Here is a 19,371-nt window from a genome sequence, read left to right as displayed (position 1 = left end):
TTCAGGTCTTTCATTTCTAAAAAAAAAAGGATAATTGTCACATATCTATTATTTAACTATAATTTTCCTTAATCCTTTCGCAATATTCAACTTAAATGTTACTAGTATAAGATAAAAATAAACATAACAAAAAATAATATTTAATATGTATTTTAATTTTATGTTTAAAGATTGAAACGCACCGTTTTAAACAACAATAAATAGCTCCTTTATGGAACAGTAAAACGGCGCGTATTCGAACTCCAGAAACGAACTACCTCCTTTCTCTGTTTTCAGTTGCCCAAAAATGCTTAACCTTTACTTTTCCGACCCCTGCTTAGTTCCCGATCCGATCTAGGGTTTTCCATCTGAGATCGAAATGGGGGTAATAATTGAAAGCTCCGTTTGGGAACCAAGTTCCTCCGTCTATATCTTCATTTTCCTGTCTTGTTTTCTCTCACTTTCTCTCTTCCCCTACTATCTCTCCAAACACGCCCCTACAAAATCTCCTCCTTTGTCCGACCATCCAACCTCCTCCTCCCCCTCTCTCCGCTTCCAACGTCACTTTCTCCTTCTCTATTCCCTCGCCTCAGGTGCATTATCATCAAACCTTTTTTTTTTTTTTCAATTGCGTATTTTTTTATTAAAAAAGAAACAAAATTTTATTTTTGATCTGATCTGTACGTCGTCGTTTTCGCAGTGTTGGAAGGATTGTGGTCGGTGTACGGAGAGTTAGAGCTGGTTTACTATGGAATAAGCAAGGAAGGAATGGTGTCGTTTTTGTGCATTGGATTTGGAGCTGCTCTTTTTGTTGGTAGTTTCTTAGGTCTCCTCTCTGATATAATGTAAGTAAAACTAAACCTCCCAATGTTTTAATTTAATCACTTTACTGCCTATGTTTAATGAATTAACTAATGTTATTTATGGATTAATGGGTGGTAGAAACACTGAAAATTTGGATTTTTTTTTTTGAATGAATGTAGAGGTCAACGGAAAATGTGCTTGGTGTTTTGTATCTTGCACCTTATTGTTGGTATATGGAGGAGGATTACATCAGGTCCCAGCTTTTGGGTAGAAAATGTATTTTTGTTTTTGGCTACATCAATATTCTCCTTCAGTTTCGAGACATGGGCTGTCGTTGAACATGACAAGGTTTGGCGCAAACATACTTTCAGCTCTTTCTCAATATTGTTTTTTGGTTTGCTACCAAAAAATGAGAAGTTTGAACATGATGGTATCTACAATTTTTTTTGTTTTTTGCAGCAGGGTCATAGACAATATAGTTTGAATGAAACGTTTTGGTTGATGACTTTTTTTGAATCTGCCTCTTGGATTGGAAGTCAGTGATTGGTAATTGGTTGGTGGGTACTAATAATTTGGAGAAAGGGATTGCATCTCCTTCTACTGCAGCCATCTTACTGGCAATAGTAGGCATCATCTGTATATCCAGAGATTATAATGGAACTCCGCAGACAATGACGATTAAGGATTATAGGGTGTCCTTTTATGCATGTATTCTTGGTGGTAAGAATTTTGTCTTACCTTATTTGTGGAAGTGAACTCATAGGGCTGGGGCATTTCAAATTTCAGCAGCTCTCTCAAATTAGCCTGATTTGATAATTAAACACTCAAGTTATAAGCAAAAATTGGTGGTCACATGATGAAATAACAAAATCATTCAATACAGACTGGAGTTTTCTTGAAATCTCTTTTCCTTAAAATCCTTTCATCTGCAATGACTGATCTGACTGCTATAGTTGCATGATGGGGTTTGCTTAAGATACTATCTTTGACTCATAACGATCTTCTCTTACCAATAAAGAAAACTGTTGTAAGTGGCTGCTTGTGGTCTGCAGATAGAAGAATATGGCTACTGGCATGTTCACAAGCTTGTATTCATTTTTCCATTTTAGTTTTCTGGATTCTTTGGGCCCCAACAGTGGTGGTAAGATCATGTCTTTTGAGAAGAATGTTAGATTAGTTCTCAACTTTTTTATTTCTGCCTTTTAAGTAACCTCATTGTCTTCTTGGAAGCTTTATATCTTTGAAGTTTACCAATTCAAAATAATTTTAAATGTGAGTTTAGGCTGATGGTCGAGAAGTGTATCTAGGGTTGATATATCCATGTTTGCTGGGGGCAAGGATGTTAGGAAGCTCAGTGTTTCCATGGCTTATTAGTGCATCGCTTCGAATCGAGGATTGCTTAGTTTATGCATTTATCGTACAGGGTCTTCTTTTGTCCGTAATAGCTTATGATTACCAGGTATCCATACGCTGTCTCTGTGTGTTTGTGTGTGTGTGTAAATTAGGTCACTTGTTCTTGTTGGAGATATGGCCTCAGAGTTTCATGGTTTGTGGTGCAGGAAATTGGAGTTTTGGTGACACAGTTTTCTTTATTCCATGCCTGTACCGGCCTGATTCTGCCTTCACTCGCGAGATTGAGGACCATGTACATTATATACCATTATATACATGTTTTTCTTTTATCAAGTTTTAAAATTTTTTTCTTGCCTCATATTTGTAGAAATTAAGTTTTAAAATCATTCTGCTTTAATCATGTTTTTGTAGGTATGTGCCAAATGAGTTGCGTGGAGGAATGATGAGCCTTTCTCTAGCTCCTGTAAATGCAGCAATTTTGTTTATTGTGATGCAGGTGTGTCCCTAGCCCAATAACATATGCATGCATGAATCCATGCTCATCTGAATACATGGATGATTTGTTTTCTGGGAAAGAAGAGGTGTGGCAGTATAAATTACGATACACCTCTTCAGCCTCTTTTCATCTGCTGATGTATAAATTGGTTAATAATTGAAACTTAGGCTGGCCATTGGTTATTTGGAATAAAGAAAGCTGACTATGAGTTCATCAATTATGTTTTCCTTGGTGCCTATGCTTGTCTCGAGCTTAGAGCAGTTGAGGATAGGAAAAATAGACTTGAGCATCTCCTTGGTGAATGTTTTGGAAAATTTGGAGTATGATATATAATTCTACAACGTTTTTCTGATGAGCTTACTAGCTAGCTTCTTAATGTTGCAGAGAGGCTATTATGGGACCATTGAGAATGCAACAATGATAGCATTTGCTGCAATCGGATTATTCGTGGCAGCTGGTTGCATGCATGTTTTGAAGCGGGGGGGAAAGCAACCATATCAAAACTGGCACAAATTATGATTGTTTCATGTCCCACTTTTGCTGACGTTGATGGTTTCCTGTAGTCTGTCATAGCCACTGATCGAAGTGAATGATTAAACAGAACATTATCCTGGACCTTCAAATTGATGGTGAAGCATATGTTGGGAGGCATTCAACATATGCAAAAAGGATAAGAGAAGAACCTATATGAAGTCCAAGTTTCATGGTTTAACTAAGTTATAGTGATAACCTCATAGGATGTCTTCTGAGAAACTACACGACAAGCGATGTGGTAGTCAGCCAGTAACAGTTCGCCATCGAATTCCCCCGTAAGTTTTGTCCAATACAATTGAACATGTTTTACAACCAATTTTGATTCTGCTCCACAAGTTCAGTAATCAGCCGGGAATGATAGGAGGACTTATGCGCAAGAAATCCACTAATGAGAATGGTGCAGTTCAATTGTGCATGAATGCAGCGGTGTGCCTCTTGAATGTTAACAAGGTTGAGATTTGTTTTTTAGGAGTTTATATTAATAGAGTTGCAAAAGCCTGAGGCGTGAAAAGATTCATTCAGAATCATATTTTGTATGAAACTGAGTTTGATTATCCTTTTTCTGGGTTTTATCTGTTGTAGTTTAAAGCTCGTCTAAAGTAGGAAGATAAGAAGCTTGTGCCTTGTTATGTCCGTTGACTCACGGCTGACAGATTCTTTTTACAGAATAAAATATAAGAAAGCATTCTTTGATTTACTTTTTAAGGCATTGGAGTCGTCAAAATTGCCTGCCGTGTCTTGGTCACAGGAAAATATCCAGTAGGTTGAATGGGTTATGAAATTATATTCTCCTACTGTATTTCGATAGCAAGTCTTAATCAATTGAAATAATCAAAAGATAGATTAAATCTGTCTGCTATTGTTATTTTTGTTTTGCTATTATGTTTATGTACAAATGAAATCTGTATAAACCGATTCTTCTTTTTCCAACAATTGAATGAGAATTTTTCTTATTGAGACTAATTAGAAAACCTCATGGATGGGTTGGGATGGGATGCCCAGTGCCGAATGCAGATCAAAGCAAAATTATCACGAACTATCATATGGACAGAAACCTAAAAAGGCCTTTGTTGATCCCTGATCCACTTTGTAACCACCCATTTTTCCCCTTTGATTACTGGACAGCTCCCATGAAGTGATATCTGCAAAAACATCCATCAGATGATGAAACAGAAAAAGAACAAACAATATAAAGCTGCTGCAAATTGGACAAAATACATACTGGATCGATTGTATTATTGGGGTACAAGGAATAAAACAGAAATCCATCCCCCATGCGCGGCTTCACTTTCAGACCAATACATTTTTTAAAATCAAAACTTCCATCCATGTTCAAGCCATTCTGCAGATGATCAGAGCATTGAAACAATATGTTTTAAATTCAGAAAATGATCAAAACCAAATAGAATGGGGGAGAAGCAGAGAAGTTTTGATCTTACCTCATATGGAAATGCAGTTTCCCCTCCTTCTTCAACATCTGATAAGTACACCAAAAAGGTGGCAACCTGTTTTTCAGTTGGGTGAGCTTTGCCTTTGGAAGGATCACAATGAAAATCATAGATATACAGCGTAGCAGCAGAAGGAAGGACGTACCCTTTGGCTCTTCTGCGGGCCATAGTGTTCAGGAGGGAACGCATCTAAATGGGAGTCATATTTTTGTCCGAGCTCATAGCGCAACACATTGAAATCCTGAAACCATGGTATAAACATTTAAGTTCTAGGAACGAAGCTAGTCTGAAGAGAGACCAAAGATACTAATGTCCTAAGCTACGCTCTTCCTCTGCAGTAGATTGTTAATTTATCATGCAATAATGTACCTCATAGTGACTCCTTGGAAGCTTTGTGGCCTTTGCAATTTTTTCTTCAATGGCATCCAAAATCCCAGTACCATCTTGAGAAGCACTAAGAAACGTGCCCATGCTGTTTAACAAGAAACTGTTAGCTTTAGCTAAGTAGGCAAAATTTTTAACTACCAACATATATATACCTTGTTCTAACATCCTGCGGCTTATGTTCTGATTCTTCCTTCCGCAAAGCCAATTTGGAGGGTTCAAGGTTTGACCTTGCCATGTTAATTATGTGTCGGCATTGCTCTGGAGTTGCAAATTTTGGAAAATAAAAAGCACGCGGCCTCCAACTTATAACCTGGAATGGTTTTCATCCAGCATTATAAACATAAGAATCAGTTCTAACAAAATGTTATTGATAAATCAATAAAGAAAAGAAACCCGAATCTGAATAACCTGAAATGGAATAATAGAAATAGAATCATCTCCGGTTTTTCCATGTGCCATCAAGTCATACCCCACCGAGTCGAGCTGTCTCCCTCTTTGCCTAACTCCAGAAACCTCCTTCTATCATTAAGAGAGAAACAAGCAATTTACAGATTAAACCGAAGGAAGGAAACAACCTTGACTATTGAAGAGAAAGGAAGTCCAGAACAACCTGAGACTGAGAGCGTAGGCTGGAACTGAGGAAGCCAGCGATAAAGAATAGACAACAGAAGAGAAAAACAGCAGGAAAACCAAGCTTTGCTCTGGAGTAGTTCCAGTACAGGTAAGCTCTGCCTTTGGTTTTCATTTTAGGAGTATAATCATCAAAAATGCGAGAGGTAGACATCGTAACAGGCAAAATTCAGTGAAACTAGGAATGCACAGGAAGCTATGGTTTTGTTTCTTCCTGACCTTGTAGGAAACAGGGCAGGAGTTTTATTTATAAGACAGAAAAATTAGAAAGGATTTTGGAGTCAATGGGTTTGAAAGGCAATCAGTGGTTCATGGATTTGTGTTTAGAATCTGTTGTCTCCTGTCTGTTTGGCCCACAGGATTTTCCGCTCTGACCATGTCTTCCATCTGACAACGTTGAAAATTTGTTAAGACAATGAACAGTTCTTACTTCTTTACTTAAAATCTTACTTTACTATGTTTCCCATCTGCTTTGGTTGAATTTTTTTATAAGAGAATTATAGGTCAACGTTCTGAAAATTTTTAAATATGTTAATTTAATATAGTTTTTATTTATTTATAATCAAATAGATAAATGACAAAGATATACTTTATTTTGAAATATTGAATTTAAACAGTTGATAAATAAGATAATAATTCTTAATGTTGTTTCTTTGGGTGTTTAATTTTATTTTTACGTATTTTTATGTTTGATTTTTCACAAACTAAACAGATGTTTAGAGTTTTAGATTAGGCAGAGTGATGAGCCAAGAAGGAAAACTGTGGGGTTCTTTGAAGGGTGAAGGGCAAAAATTTACTGTACTAAATCAGGACATTAAAGGTAAGTTGAGAAAAAAGGAGTGGGAAATTTGGTATGCTATTACATTTGTACACATCTGAAATCTGTATCAATTAATTCTCCCTTTGTCAATATTTACAAGTGTGAAAAGATTTTATCCTTTATGAAAAAAAGTAACTTTTATTGAGTTGAGAGTAATGGAGATGCCAAATACAAATCTAAGCAAATCTTGTGAATCAAGCACCTAGATATATGTATTACAGGCAATCTAAAAGTCTTGCTCATCTCTGATCCACTTTGTAGCCACCCATTTTGCCCCTTTGATTACTGGACAGCTCCCATGGGTTGATGTCTGCAAAAGCAAACCATTAGTTGTAGTTTCCATCGTCCAATACCAATATTCATGTTGTTTGAGCCATGAACTTGACAGATTGGATTGAAAAACACTTACTGGATCGATCGAATTATTGGGGAACAATGAATAAAATAGAAGTCCATCTCCTAGGCGAGGCTTTGCTTTCAGGCCAATACATTTTTTGACATCATAATTTTCATCCATATTCAAGCTATCCTGCAGATCAGAGCATCGAACAATTACCAATATATATATGTTTATATTGAGAAAAATGATGAAACCCCGGAAGCAAGAGGAGAATCAGGAAGCCTTGAAATTACCTCAAATGGAAATGCGGTTTCCCCTCCTTCAACATCTGATAAGTACAGTAAGAAGGTTGCAACCTGTGCGGATGGTTAATCAATATTTACCAGAGTGATTTACTTATTGCTGATCAGAAATTGTATTTCAATAGAAAATATGGAATTACTGATTGTTTTAGCACATTTTTAACCACGGGCCATCTTTCCATTGACAACAGACTTCCTCTATTCTGCATTTTCTTGTTCTTTTCCTTAATAGAGTTACAAGAATAACTACCAAATCTGTGCAACAAAACACATGTTGCAAATATACAGCAAGAGAAAAACATACCCTTTGGCTCTTTTGAGGGCCATATCGCTCAGGATCAAACACATCATAATGCGAATCATATTTCTGTCCTAGTCCATAGCGCAAGACATTGAATGCCTGAAACATGGTAATCATATCCACAGACAACAAAACAGTCTTAAGATGCAAAAGCAATTAAGATGCGAACTAATTTACAGGAAAGAAGGATTAATCAACAGTAGGTGGAGACTCAGAAATCTTGCTAGTTCGAAGGAGTGACTGAAAGATGTCATCAACTAGGTTCTATACTGTAGGCTCTGGAGTAAATTATTGATTGCTATACAGGTAATTGGCTTTACTCTGTATAGAGTACCTCGTAGTTAACTCTTGGTAGCTTTGTTGCCATTGCAATCTTTTCCTCAATGTCATCCAAAACCCCAGTCTCATCTTCATAAGCACTGAGGAACGTACCCATACTGTTTAATAAAGAAACTGTTAGCTATATAATGTATAGCACTGCAAATTACAACTTCACAATGACTTGCATCCAAAGCTATTCATCAAGAAATTACAATGCAAAGCCATAGTATTCTTAAATGTCACAAGTTTATGAAGACACGCAGACACACGTACACGTACACGTACATGCATACTCGTACATATATGCATATAAAACATAATACCTTGTTCTAACATCATATGGCTGCTGGGTTTCTCCCTTTGCTAAAAGCACCGTTGATGGTTCAAGTTTTGGTTGTGCCATGTCAATTATGTGTTGGCATTGCGCTGGAGTTGCAAAGTCGGGAAAATAAAAGGCACGCGGCCTCCAGCTTATAACCTGTCATTGATAATTCCATTAGATTTATCTTAAAGAGACCCATCAAAATTACCATAAACATTCGTTAATCAAAAGCAATCATTAATAAAAAAAAAAAAAAGAACCTGAAAAGGAATGGTAGAAATAGAATCATCTCCAGTTTCTCCATGTGCCATCAAGTCATAGTCCAGTGACTCGAGCCTCCTCCCTCTCTGCCTTGCTCCAGAAACCTCTTTCTAATTAAATCAATATAACATACTGAGAATTAAACCCTTTTTTTTTTTTTTGAATGAACGAAATGAAGTACCTGAGAAAGAAGGTTGGAAGCTAAGAAACCAGCAAGGAAGAATAAACAACAGAACAGAAAAACGCCAGGAAACCCGATTTTTGCTTTGGAGTTCCAGCACAAGGAGTAGGCTCTGGTTTTGGCCTTCTTTTTTGGTATATAATCGTCAAACATTTGATTGCTACTCATTCTAAAAGATTTACTGTATAATTAAATCAAAAGAAAAAAGAAGAAGATAAAGTCTATTTGTTTATATTCTCTTGTTAGTTACTTTATGTTGCTTTTGCTATGTTTGTAAAGTTGGCGAGAGAGTGTAATACAAGGGAGAATTAAGCGAGTTTCCATACAATTGATGGATTCTGTATTGTGAATGAAATGTTAAGGCAAGCCTGGCAGTGGCAGGATTTGATTTTTGAAGAGAAACTTTAGGAAAATCTACAACTTTTATGTTGAAATTATTTTCTTTAATTTGTTTACTATTATTGTTTAATTACTTTCTTAATGTTTAACTTTTACCTTAAATGGATTTTGCGTATAATGGTTTTCAGTATAAAGAAAGAAGATGAATCAAATCAAATCTATGTTCTGCACAATGGTTTTGTGCTTTCAAGAGTCAAAACAGCTTTAACAGAAACTTTGGGCCAAAAATTAAACGAAAAGCCTATTCATCGACTTTGACCAATGCAAGTACGTCAATCTAAGAGCTATCAGCAACGACTCTTTCCATTGTTGTTTACACTAATTTTTTTTTTCTTAAAACCCAATATCGAAGATAAAAACCGACGAATTTGATAATGATGAGCTATAATTCGAATTTAATTTTTTTTCTCCAAAGTTCATAAGGGAGAAAATTCCAGATGGATCTCTCTGAGAGTCTCACTCTCGCTCGTGGAAACATGAGGAATGCACACAAATATAGCGTGCAAGGCAACAACTAGCGCATTGCATTAAGCTACTGCCCCCCAACTGTCCATTTCCAACCCCAACCAAAAAAATTTTGGCTCTTCTTTATTGGTGATCATTATCGGTTCCCTCCACGTAATTCAGGGTATGTCCCACTGTTAAGAATCATCAAAGATAGTAGACAATATGTATTTCTATGCTTGTTTTTGCTCCACATAAATTATGAATGGACCCAAATGAATCTAACCCGAATGCCCTTTTTAAGGGGTGAACTCAGGATCATTTGTTCCTTCTCTTTGCCTGTTCATAAAACGTACTGAACAGATTAGGCTGCTGTATCAACTTCTGGAAGCAGATGCTCAGAGTGAATGTTTATTGCTCTTTAAATATTCCTAGTCCAAGACATATCAAGCTTGGAAACAGCTATGGCTCATACTTAGCTAAGTATCATAGAGGACAGAAGCTGCCTCCGGGGTTCTCTGTCGGGGCCTTAAAAGATGAGATGGATGGCGGTATGAGCAACAGCTTCCCAGGCCGGAGCTGGGAGCCTGGCCTGGAAATTGAGGTCCCTTTTGAACAAAGGCCGGTATGTGCACACCAAAACTTTCTGCATATGACGTTCACTTACTCTTGAGTGAAAACAGTGTTCCTTTACTTTACTAGTCCCTGCAGATTAGAAAGAGTTGTTGAATTGTGCATCTAAGAAAGAAAAGGAGAAGGAAAGAGGGAAGGGGATCAAGATATTTATGTTTTTATGGCTTAGCAGACAATAGATAATACTTATTGAACTCTGCAAACCAGCCATCAGTATAGGAAAAAGGAATAAAGGAAAGCATGAAAAAGCATGTGCTGGGAAATCACATATCAATTTGGATTCTGATGTACATGTCTTGTAGGCAATACAATACTTGATGCATTTCTCTTTCATACTTACAATTATCTGTTCCCACAATAGGTAAACGAGTACTCATCTCTGAAAGATGGACCTTTGTATTCATGGGGCGAACTGGGACCAGGGCCCTTTTTCCTTCGTCTAGGAGGGCTCTGGCTAGCAACTTTCACTGCTCTTGGAGTCCCAATAGCGGCTGCAAGCTTTAATCCTTCAAGGGTAAGTTGAAAACAACATCACGCCATGTAACTACATAGTGAGAAGAATAATCAATAGCCTAAGAGTAGAGGAGCTGGTGCAGAAACCATTGCATCACCATTTGCATAAGCAATGTCACAATGACCACAAGTTTACATATAATTGAATTAATGCCAAATCATAATAGAAACTACTGCCAAATATTTTTCTCTATTTATTTATTCATAAGGTTCTCTTACTTCTATGATGGGATCCGATGGGATAAAGGATTTGAACCTCGGACCTGTTACCATCCACCTCTTAAGTAATACATAATTCCGGGGCCCATGGTCTCAACACATAAATTTGAAAAATCATTTAAAGATTACTAGAAGCAGCTAACCAGACAAGCAATAAAGAGAAGACTAAATTTATGACAAGCTAGATATTTCCAATCCGTCAAAAGTTTCCCCCTTAACATTCTAAAACTGTCTGTATCTTTCACACCTTGCAGGAACCTCTAAGATTTGTGCTTGCTGCTGGAACAGGAACTCTTTTCCTCGTGTCACTAATCGTATTAAGAATTTATCTGGTATGACTGTCTTCTTCAAGTTATAAACTATTTTGTTGCTGTGGTGCGTAAGGATGTTTGTGCTATGGCCATTTGTAAACAATTTTGGGGATATGAATATGTAAGATTCTTTATTCTGTTTTGAAGGTGTCAGCCATTCCAAGAATAACTATAAGAAGGACGCAGAAAAATGATTCAAATACATTTTGTTCTATGACTTGTCAAGAAAGAACAAATGATGACATTGCTTCATGAAGGCTATTTAGGGAAAGATACAGGATTCAATGTGCATGCACTGCAAGAGATACCCTATTGATAGGACAACAGATTATAGCTTGTGATAATATTGGGACCTTAGATCTATTCAAGTGTTCATTGATTAGAGACAAGAAATCAAAACCTAAAATATGCAATTAGCTGTAACAACAAAAGCATGATAACATTGAATTCAGTCAAGAGGCTAATCTAGAATAACCATCAGCAATTTAACGGAAAATGTCTTTAAGGTAGATGCTGAACAAGCTCAGCATCACAGAACTTCTCAGAAAGGGCACAACAAAAGAATTAACTTTCTCACATCTCCCTTATTTTTCTTCATGGAATGACTATTCACTTTACTTTTAGATACAGCTTCTCCTTAGTACCACTAGCAACCATATTCCTTGTTAATTTAACCATAACCTCAAAGCTTTGTTATCAGTTTCTTTGTTACTTTTAAACATTAATATTCAGTATGTTCCAGGGATGGAGTTATGTTGGGGATAGACTTCTATCAGCAGTAATACCATATGAAGAAACTGGATGGTATGACGGTCAAATGTGGGTAAAACCACCTGAGGTTAGTACATATTGTGTTTCTTTCTTTCTTTCTTTCTTGACCAGGAGAGGAGCAAAGCAACAATTAATGATAAAAGCATGAAGTAAATTCTTCTTAATAACTGCTTTAAGTTCTGGAGCAAGGATAATTATTCACTATCAAGAATAGTGGAAATCAAGTGGGATGGACCATTAAAAGAATGAACCTGAAGTTTTGGTAGTGCATTGTTAGTGTTTATGGCGACCTTAAGCCTAGTCTACTCAACTGTTAGTTTTTACTTTTTATGTCGACTTACAATTTCTCTGCCAGTTTGTGCTAGTATGTAAGCATGTGCGTAAAAGCATTCACCAGCAAATGCTGGGTGGCATTGTGTGATATGAAGTTTCACAAGGAAGAGGCATCGCGTAAAATTATCACATCCCTTGTGTGATATGAAGTTTCAACATCGTGTTATATTATCCATGTTTCACATCTTCTGAGAGGCATTATGTGGCAAACAAGGAAGGCAATCAAAACTTTGGAACAAGTGGTGTGATAATACCTCAAGTCGTATTGATCAAATGATCAGATGTGAAATATGCTCTCATAGCAGTTCAACATTATGCTGTTAAAGACCATAGTGTCTGATAAATGAGCATGCATTGATACCTGGAAAAATAAATATTTCACAAGGTCTGGCATTCAACGTCCAAAAAGTATTTCATATGATTATAAGCTGCAAGCTATGATGCATAAGATAACAGAGAGACAGGGTGTTACCTATGTTTTAACCATTTACCATGTTGCTAGTTTAAGTCAATTTTTAAAGCCACCAACAGTTTCCAAAAGGTGCACAGCAAATTGAATGTCTAGTCTGAAACAGAAATCATAGTCCAAATACTATAAAGTGTAAGCTCTCAGCCTAAGGATATGTTAAAGATTGAAATTTTGAGAAACTCAAGTTTCAATGACAACCAATTAGAATTGCTCACTAAAATCAATTGAACTAGAACAACAAGAATAAAATAAATATATTCTTATCGTGCTATTCAAGATGGAACATCACAAACTTTTGTAGATATTATTCATGCACTACATTGATCTCTTTAATCTTTTTCCTTTACAGGTCCTGGCGCGTGACAGATTGCTTGGCTCTTATAAGGTACTAACATATGCAAACAACTTATCCATTTTCTAATATAGCATGTAGAAAGAGTTGTACTCCATGTATGTCCAATGAGAAGCTTGGACGCTAAACCAACTGACTAGTGGTGACACATAAATGGTCACACAATCATGTGACCATGAATTGCACACAGATGTAATATTCATCTAGCTTTGATTATTTTAGTGTAAGTATGAGTACAAGCAACCACACACATGCACAAAAGGGAGGGGCCTTACTTGTTACAAAAATGCATGCAAGCTTCACATGAAAATTTTTTGCCTCCAGGTTAAACCAGTTATCAAGTTGTTGAAACAGACACTAGTTGGAACAGGGGCCTTACTTGTTACAGCGGTATTTCTATTTATCTTTGCCACACCAGTTGAGGATTTCTTTAGAACAACCTTTTCTGCAAATGAGACCATGTCAAATGTTCTTGCTTCAAAAACCAACACAAAGTTCAATATAAGGTATACAGGCACATGAAGATCAACAGATATTTATGCTACACTTCCATGACACTAGATTTTCTTTCATTCTAAAAACAACATTTTCATGTATATTGTAGAAAAGAAGAGTTGCTTCGACTGCCAGTGGAGGTTCAGGCTGATGATGATCTAGCAGCAGCTGCTGCAGAGGCAGCTGATGGAAGACCAGTCTACTGCAGGGATAGATTTTATCGTGCATTAGCAGGAGGGCAGTACTGCAAATGGGAAGACCTACTCAAGTAACTAAATTGTATACTGGGTTTGGGAGGGAGAAGAAGGGGAACAGAGCAGAGGCATTGATCACTTTGAATTTTGTATGGTCAATTGTTTTAAGAAGGGTACCTCTAGAAGATGTAAATGCTAAAATTTTCTCCAACTATTTCTAGGCATTCAGAAGGTTTAAAGAAACAAGAAGTAAAATCCATATATCATAATCTATAGCAGGGTCTATTCACAATTACACTGTTTATAAGAGCAAGAAATCTAATGGCTAAGTGGAAAGCACCGAGCTGTCTACACCGGCAGCTTATTTTGACAAATTATAGCCATAGAGAAATATAAAACCAGTGATAGACCTGCATAGGAGTTTAGATGCCTCAGACATTTTTGAATGCCATCAGTTCCCTCTTACTGCCATCTTGATCAAATGTGAGGAATTTCTTCTCTCCTTGATCTCAGCTTTGAATTGACAATTCAAGAAATGTTAATACAATTTTAAGACCAACTGGTCCAAAAAAGTGAGAAGCTTTGGTCTTATGGCAGATTCAAGTATTGATGTTAAAGCAAAGTGAGCACGTATGAACAGTGAATTCAAAAATATCCTATGAGTCATCTTAATATATCTTGTCAATGGCCCAAAAGGAAAGCATTTTCTTCATATATCCAAAGAATTTTGATGAAATAACAGGAAACAGGGTGATAGATTCTGCAGATCCCATTACCAACATGACGTAGGTTCGTTATGCTCCAGACCAATTAAATGACAAATGCAAAACAGACAGCTATTTCTTCGACTTTAAAATGAATCTACTCATCAGGAAGCAAAGCTAATGATTCATCAAGTCAAAACAAGAAATCTTCAAATGCAACCCTGACCAGGTTCTTTGCACTGAGAACTGTAAATGACTGACCTTCCAAATTGTCCCAAGATTTGTCTTGCAGAAATTTGTTAGTGTGACTTCACTTGATGTCTCTCAAATCTCAATCAAGCATAAAGCATTCTAACAGCCAATCCTTGAACCATAAAATGAAACATCTGTACCTTCTTAAGAGATGAAGTATTTCTAGCCTTCACAAGTCCAAAGAGGCATCCATCCTAAACAAGCTTCTTGCACAAATTGAGGATTCTAAATAGTTTCCCTTCAACAATATCCCTAATGGTCTGCTTCCTTCTTTTTGCATCTTCAATATCTAGTGTCCTATATGCAAGGGCAAGCAAATACATAGCTGGATGGAGTCTCCTGAAACACTAGAAAGCTTAATTCAGAGAATGCACTTAATAAATATTTCCATTTCAAAACAACAACTTGGGTTGTGTTGTCATCAGGGTCAGGAAGAAGATTCTTGAGCAGATGCAAACTTTTTATAAACATACATGAGAGACAGGGCATCTTCAATAAATGGACAGTGTGAAAAATCAAGATTGAGTTAATTTCTACTGGTTTATGATGGGAGTGTAAGAACCAGCTGATTATATCAGATGATAAATAGATGCATATTGAATGCAGCCCTAATCTACAATTTTGAAGATTCAATTAAAATTCATTTTGGAAGCGAACTTAACCATTGCTGAATTTTGAACTTTTTAGATCTTTCAAAGCTTTGTAACCCCTCCATCTGATCAGTATTTAGTCCCATCAGAGTATAATATTAATTACCAAGGAGAAGTTTAGATCAGCCAGTTTATCTATTTAGTTCATCTTCTAATATATTAGCTAAGGGGAAGTGGCAAAACACATAACAGCTCAAACTTCATATGCCAGCTTCATGACATGAACTTACTCATCAAATTGTTCATTTGCATCAAAGCCATCCCAAAACCTTTGGGATGCGACTGTCCGGCCTTTCTTATCCCTGCCAAAAGTTTCAATGTACCAACCACCAATGTCATGCATTCCACAGCGAGGTTCAAACAACCAATATCTGTTTCCAAATCATAAAGAATATTATAGTCTAACCAGAGTGTAGAGTTTGTATGTCTAATACAACAAGTGATGTTTAAAACCTGAAAATGCATAGGTAATTTACAAAGAAGGAAGCTTCAAAAATATAAAATCTGAAAATATCAGCTAACGAGATTAAGCCTGACCACCTAAAAAAAAAAAGAGGTGACAGCTCAACCCTAGATCCCTAATACCCCACAATTGGCAAACTTTTACAGCTGAACATTAAAATTAAACACACTTCTTAGTAAGCCCTTCCTAGATGACACCAAAGATAAAATTAACTAAATAAAGTATTCTAGAAATAATAGAAGACTACGCATTATAATTCAAACACATTATCATGGTTATGCATGGGATGTGGAAGCATGATGACAAGAATGGGAACTCATTTGTTCAAACATGTTGCAGAATCATGTAACCTTCCTCAATATGAACATCATATTTACAGATCAATGATCTTAAATTCCTTATTAAAACCTAATCAAATGACATAGAAGAGATCATATGAAGAGAAAAGCATGACTCAATGCGTGAACTCTCCAGGGTTTCAGTTGTATGATGGAAAATAGCAATGACAACTATGTGCACAATCTACCAAATAGTGAAGCGAAAAAATATTATTATACGTAACCTACCTACCTCAATTATAATAATCACATTTAGCTACAAAAGGAAAATCCAAGAATAATCACAACCAGGCATTAATCATTGATATTCTTTTACGATCTGAAAAAAAAAATTACCTGCTAGGTGGCAATCGAGCTCTGCTACATCTACACTCACAAACAGAAACTTCCTCTCCTATCCGATACCAGTGCATATGCTTTACCTGGAGAAACAAATCAAAAGGAATACCAATGAAGACCAATCCATATAGCTATGTAATTGGTTATGCAAACCATCAATTACATAGCACGTGTAGCACTTTCAATAAAGAAAAATTACACAAGAAAATATGAAAAAAAATGAAAATAACTTGAAAACTAGGTTGGCAAAGATTGTTAATTGAACATTCTAAAAAAAGTAAAAAGCCAAAATTATATCTTAATAAAGATAAAAGAAAAATAAATAGACTTTAAGGAGAAAATAGTTACAAACCAGCAATGTCCTATGTTTCATAATCACATGAGTTTTTGTACCACTACTATTGTAGACAAAACATGAACCCTCCTCCGGGCTGGTTCCAAGTCCAGTTATTGTTCCCAACAGAATTCGAGATCCCACCTTATGATCCAATCCATTGCCAACAACCATGAAGTCATCATCTAAAGTAAGAAATACTTCTATGTGGTCTTGAACATCCTCATTTTGTATCTCAGCAAAACAGCTTTTAGGAGGGATTCTAGTGGCCACAGCTACCACTCTTCCAGATACGTGCAACTCCAAATCTTTATATGCATCAGATGCATGGTTTTTAATATCAGTGACTTGAATCTGAGAAAGTCCACCATGGTTTTCTTTTACATCATTCGTGCAAATTCTAGCATTTTGGGTAGACTGAGACAAGACTGAAGCTGCAGACATAGAATTCAACTTTTCATTATAGGTGAAAGATAGCTCAGGGACCCTATCAACCAGGCAAACCATCCCAAAAAGATTGCGCCCTGAAACCAAGTGCAGCACCTCAGGAGTTTCATACACAGACCTTTCCTCAGCTTCAAACCGGTCAGGAAGAAGATCCATGGATTCGATTACAGGACCATAATATGCCGTATGTATAGCTGAATAAAAATCTGCTTCAAGAACATCAAAATAGCCGGTTCCAACCACTGCTTTCCTCTGAGACACCACATCATTTATAGCAAATCTATACCACTTTAACCATTCAACAACTTCCATCTGCTTATTCATTGTTGTATGAGATGCGTACATGCACATTGTTGAACCTTGTCTAGAATTTTTCTGCCCAATCTTTCTCTGAGATAATAGATAGCTGTCATAGTGCCCCCTCTTCTCGGAATCCGAAAGAATCTGCAATCCATTATTGATAACACAGTGACATCAGAATGCCCTGAATGAAAAAAAAAAAAAAAAGCATGCATAAGAGAACACTAACCATTTCCATTGCTAAAATACAACTGTAGAGTCTATCAAATCAAACAGTATAAATAGCCAGGTCTAAGATTAATCTAATTACAAATACATCTCCCACCCGTACCTTAAAGTTTTTAATTCTCGAAATGATTTTCTTTCTACTTTTATATTTAAAATGTAATTTTTTATTTGTTGTTCGTTATTTTCAGCACTAAAACGGAATCTAAAAGAAAAAAATTTACCAACTAAGTATACATTGCAGGCATTTTTGGATAAAATTTCATAAAATTTAATTGAATATGCTCAATTGATTATCATTTAACAAATTTCGATCAATTTTCATCAAATTTCAAATTCAGCTCGAAATTGAAGTTATAAACGGAGCTTGATCATTAAAAAAATCGCATTCATATCAAAATGATAGGACTGAACTTGACAGCTAATTAAACGCAACAACACCTCATAAGCGGCGAGGATTTGGACGAAACGGTTTGAAGAAGCAGGTGAATCGCTCTTGGACTCAGCGAGGTCCGGGTGAGTTTCTTTTGCCAATCTGCGAAACGACGCTTTGATTTCAGCGAACGAGCTGGTCTCGGAAACTCCTAAGATGTCGTACGCGTTCTCTCCAGGGAACTCAGTCTGAGTCGCCGAGCCAGTTCCGCTGCTGAACCACTGAGTCTTGAAACTTGGATGCAAAAGCTGAGAACATAAAGAGTAGTTATAACAATTTGATTGAATTGAAAAATAAGGAATTTTCCGGTAACGGAATAGTCCAGAGAAAAAAGCCATTTTCAATTTTCAATTTCGTTAAATATTTGTCTCTAATTTCGAAAATGAATCAAAAAAATTGTTAAAACAAATGCTAGCATGAGAGTGAGTGCTTCGTTAGTTACACTGACGGATATCGGATTGGAGCAAGGGAACAGGAATAAAGTCACAACGGAGTGCATGAAATTTGAGACATGTTTTTTCATCATGACACGTTGATTGATTTGGCGCTACCACGTGTCAGTGGAGGGAGATTGAGTCCATGAACTAACGGGCCTCTAAACAAACTGAGCCAACTATAGGCCAAGAAAAACAGGCTGAGCCCAGTTGAATCAACTCTATGTTTAGGCTTTGAGTTTTTCAGACGATGGAATCAGAGCCGAGCCTTTCTCAAGTGCAAATACATCGGATTGCAGTCCATTTTTTCAATTAAGAATATTATCTTATGTTAAAAACTTTACTAATTGATTATTTTTACACCCGACTCAATGGTAACCTAATATATTTTAATTCAATATAAAAGTAAAATCACAAGATTGTTTAATATTTATTTATTGTATCTACGCAACTCAACTTCTACATCTTATGAACTCGTTGAAAAGATGAAATTAACATTCTAACATGCAAGAATGCTTTTATGGTTGCTTGGATACTTCAATAACATTTGACAGGTTTCCAAATTTGATCTTTCACATCCTTGGAAGCCAGTTCCATTTAATGATTAACAGACAATTTCCAATCCCTTGGGTGGTTGAACTGTTGAAGACATAAATAAGCTATTTCATTTTTTTTTCTTACAGAAAAATATTAAAAAATCAGGAAAAGCATAATCCAAATAATAGAGAATGTGAAATATTAAAATTTTGTTGTTTATATAAATATTATTATTTTTATCTTTCTGTGTTTAAATTCGTATCATTTAATGTATTTCATATTAGGACGACTCACTAAACCTTA

The 19,371-nt window shown here is 36.2% G+C and overlaps 5 protein-coding genes across 20 annotated transcripts; 2 read left to right on the top strand and 3 right to left on the bottom strand.

Annotated features, from left to right (window-relative positions):
* Positions 1 to 248: 248 nt before the first annotated feature.
* Positions 249 to 3,871, top strand: LOC110409870 (Major facilitator superfamily protein). The gene is given in 10 exon segments (XM_021419364.1): positions 249 to 572; positions 680 to 824; positions 963 to 1,131; positions 1,243 to 1,321; positions 1,324 to 1,503; positions 1,836 to 1,924; positions 2,066 to 2,242; positions 2,343 to 2,428; positions 2,548 to 2,632; positions 3,017 to 3,871. Coding segments are annotated over 10 exon segments (1,359 nt in total). The 5' UTR covers positions 249 to 358; the 3' UTR covers positions 3,152 to 3,871.
* Positions 3,872 to 4,042: 171 nt separating this feature from the next.
* On the bottom strand, positions 4,043 to 5,925 carry LOC110409118 (putative prolyl 4-hydroxylase 9). Of its 4 annotated transcripts, none has more exons than XM_021418359.2 (8): positions 5,612 to 5,925; positions 5,410 to 5,520; positions 5,154 to 5,311; positions 4,984 to 5,086; positions 4,760 to 4,855; positions 4,606 to 4,671; positions 4,389 to 4,508; positions 4,043 to 4,308 (listed from the first exon to the last, which is right to left on the bottom strand). In XM_021418359.2, the coding sequence occupies exons 1-8, from the start codon at positions 5,783 to 5,785 to the stop codon at positions 4,222 to 4,224; spliced, it is 915 nt and encodes a 304-aa protein (XP_021274034.1). In that variant the 5' UTR covers positions 5,786 to 5,925; the 3' UTR covers positions 4,043 to 4,221. The 4 variants fall into 4 exon arrangements, with proteins under 4 accessions (XP_021274034.1, XP_089638464.1, XP_021274031.1 ...); XM_089782338.1 differs by having other exon boundaries at positions 5,410 to 5,517; XM_021418356.2 differs by having other exon boundaries at positions 4,043 to 4,508.
* Positions 5,891 to 8,802, bottom strand: LOC110409119 (putative prolyl 4-hydroxylase 9). Of its 6 annotated transcripts, XM_021418361.2 has the most exons (9): positions 8,480 to 8,802; positions 8,298 to 8,408; positions 8,039 to 8,193; positions 7,729 to 7,831; positions 7,398 to 7,493; positions 7,085 to 7,147; positions 6,861 to 6,980; positions 6,654 to 6,761; positions 5,891 to 6,018 (listed from the first exon to the last, which is right to left on the bottom strand). In XM_021418361.2, exons 1-8 carry the CDS (start codon positions 8,645 to 8,647, stop codon positions 6,678 to 6,680), a joined length of 900 nt encoding a protein of 299 aa, XP_021274036.1. In that variant the 5' UTR covers positions 8,648 to 8,802; the 3' UTR covers positions 5,891 to 6,018; positions 6,654 to 6,677. The 6 variants fall into 6 exon arrangements, with proteins under 6 accessions (XP_021274036.1, XP_021274035.1, XP_021274037.1 ...); XM_021418360.1 differs by lacking the exon at positions 5,891 to 6,018 and having other exon boundaries at positions 6,485 to 6,761; XM_021418362.1 differs by lacking the exon at positions 5,891 to 6,018 and having other exon boundaries at positions 6,485 to 6,761; positions 8,298 to 8,402.
* A 604-nt stretch (positions 8,803 to 9,406) lies between these two features.
* Positions 9,407 to 14,010, top strand: CGLD27 (DUF1230 family protein (DUF1230)). The gene is made up of 7 exons (XM_021417870.2): positions 9,407 to 9,947; positions 10,317 to 10,469; positions 10,942 to 11,019; positions 11,741 to 11,836; positions 12,921 to 12,956; positions 13,248 to 13,429; positions 13,528 to 14,010. The coding sequence occupies exons 1-7, from the start codon at positions 9,717 to 9,719 to the stop codon at positions 13,688 to 13,690; spliced, it is 939 nt and encodes a 312-aa protein (XP_021273545.1). The 5' UTR covers positions 9,407 to 9,716; the 3' UTR covers positions 13,691 to 14,010.
* On the bottom strand, positions 10,321 to 18,532 carry LOC110408783 (Chaperone DnaJ-domain superfamily protein). Of its 8 annotated transcripts, none has more exons than XM_021417869.2 (10): positions 18,106 to 18,532; positions 16,711 to 17,583; positions 16,356 to 16,441; positions 15,449 to 15,589; positions 14,709 to 14,915; positions 14,023 to 14,125; positions 13,303 to 13,368; positions 12,575 to 12,668; positions 12,357 to 12,463; positions 10,325 to 10,461 (listed from the first exon to the last, which is right to left on the bottom strand). In XM_021417869.2, the coding sequence occupies exons 1-5, from the start codon at positions 18,433 to 18,435 to the stop codon at positions 14,858 to 14,860; spliced, it is 1,488 nt and encodes a 495-aa protein (XP_021273544.1). In that variant the 5' UTR covers positions 18,436 to 18,532; the 3' UTR covers positions 10,325 to 10,461; positions 12,357 to 12,463; positions 12,575 to 12,668; positions 13,303 to 13,368; positions 14,023 to 14,125; positions 14,709 to 14,857. The 8 variants fall into 8 exon arrangements, with proteins under 8 accessions (XP_021273539.1, XP_021273544.1, XP_021273536.1 ...); XM_021417861.2 differs by having other exon boundaries at positions 14,709 to 14,907; XM_021417862.2 differs by having other exon boundaries at positions 10,361 to 10,499; positions 14,709 to 14,907.
* Between the last annotated feature and the right edge of the window lie 839 nt (positions 18,533 to 19,371).

The sequence above is a fragment of the Theobroma umbraticum genome, unplaced genomic scaffold (assembly GCF_002168275.2).
Source record: "Theobroma umbraticum cultivar Fairchild unplaced genomic scaffold, ASM216827v3 scaffold_44.0, whole genome shotgun sequence".
NCBI classification, from domain to species: domain Eukaryota; kingdom Viridiplantae; phylum Streptophyta; class Magnoliopsida; order Malvales; family Malvaceae; genus Theobroma; species Theobroma umbraticum.
The sequence above is the reverse complement of the archived record's forward strand: the minus strand, read 5'-3'. Positions and strand labels throughout refer to the sequence as shown.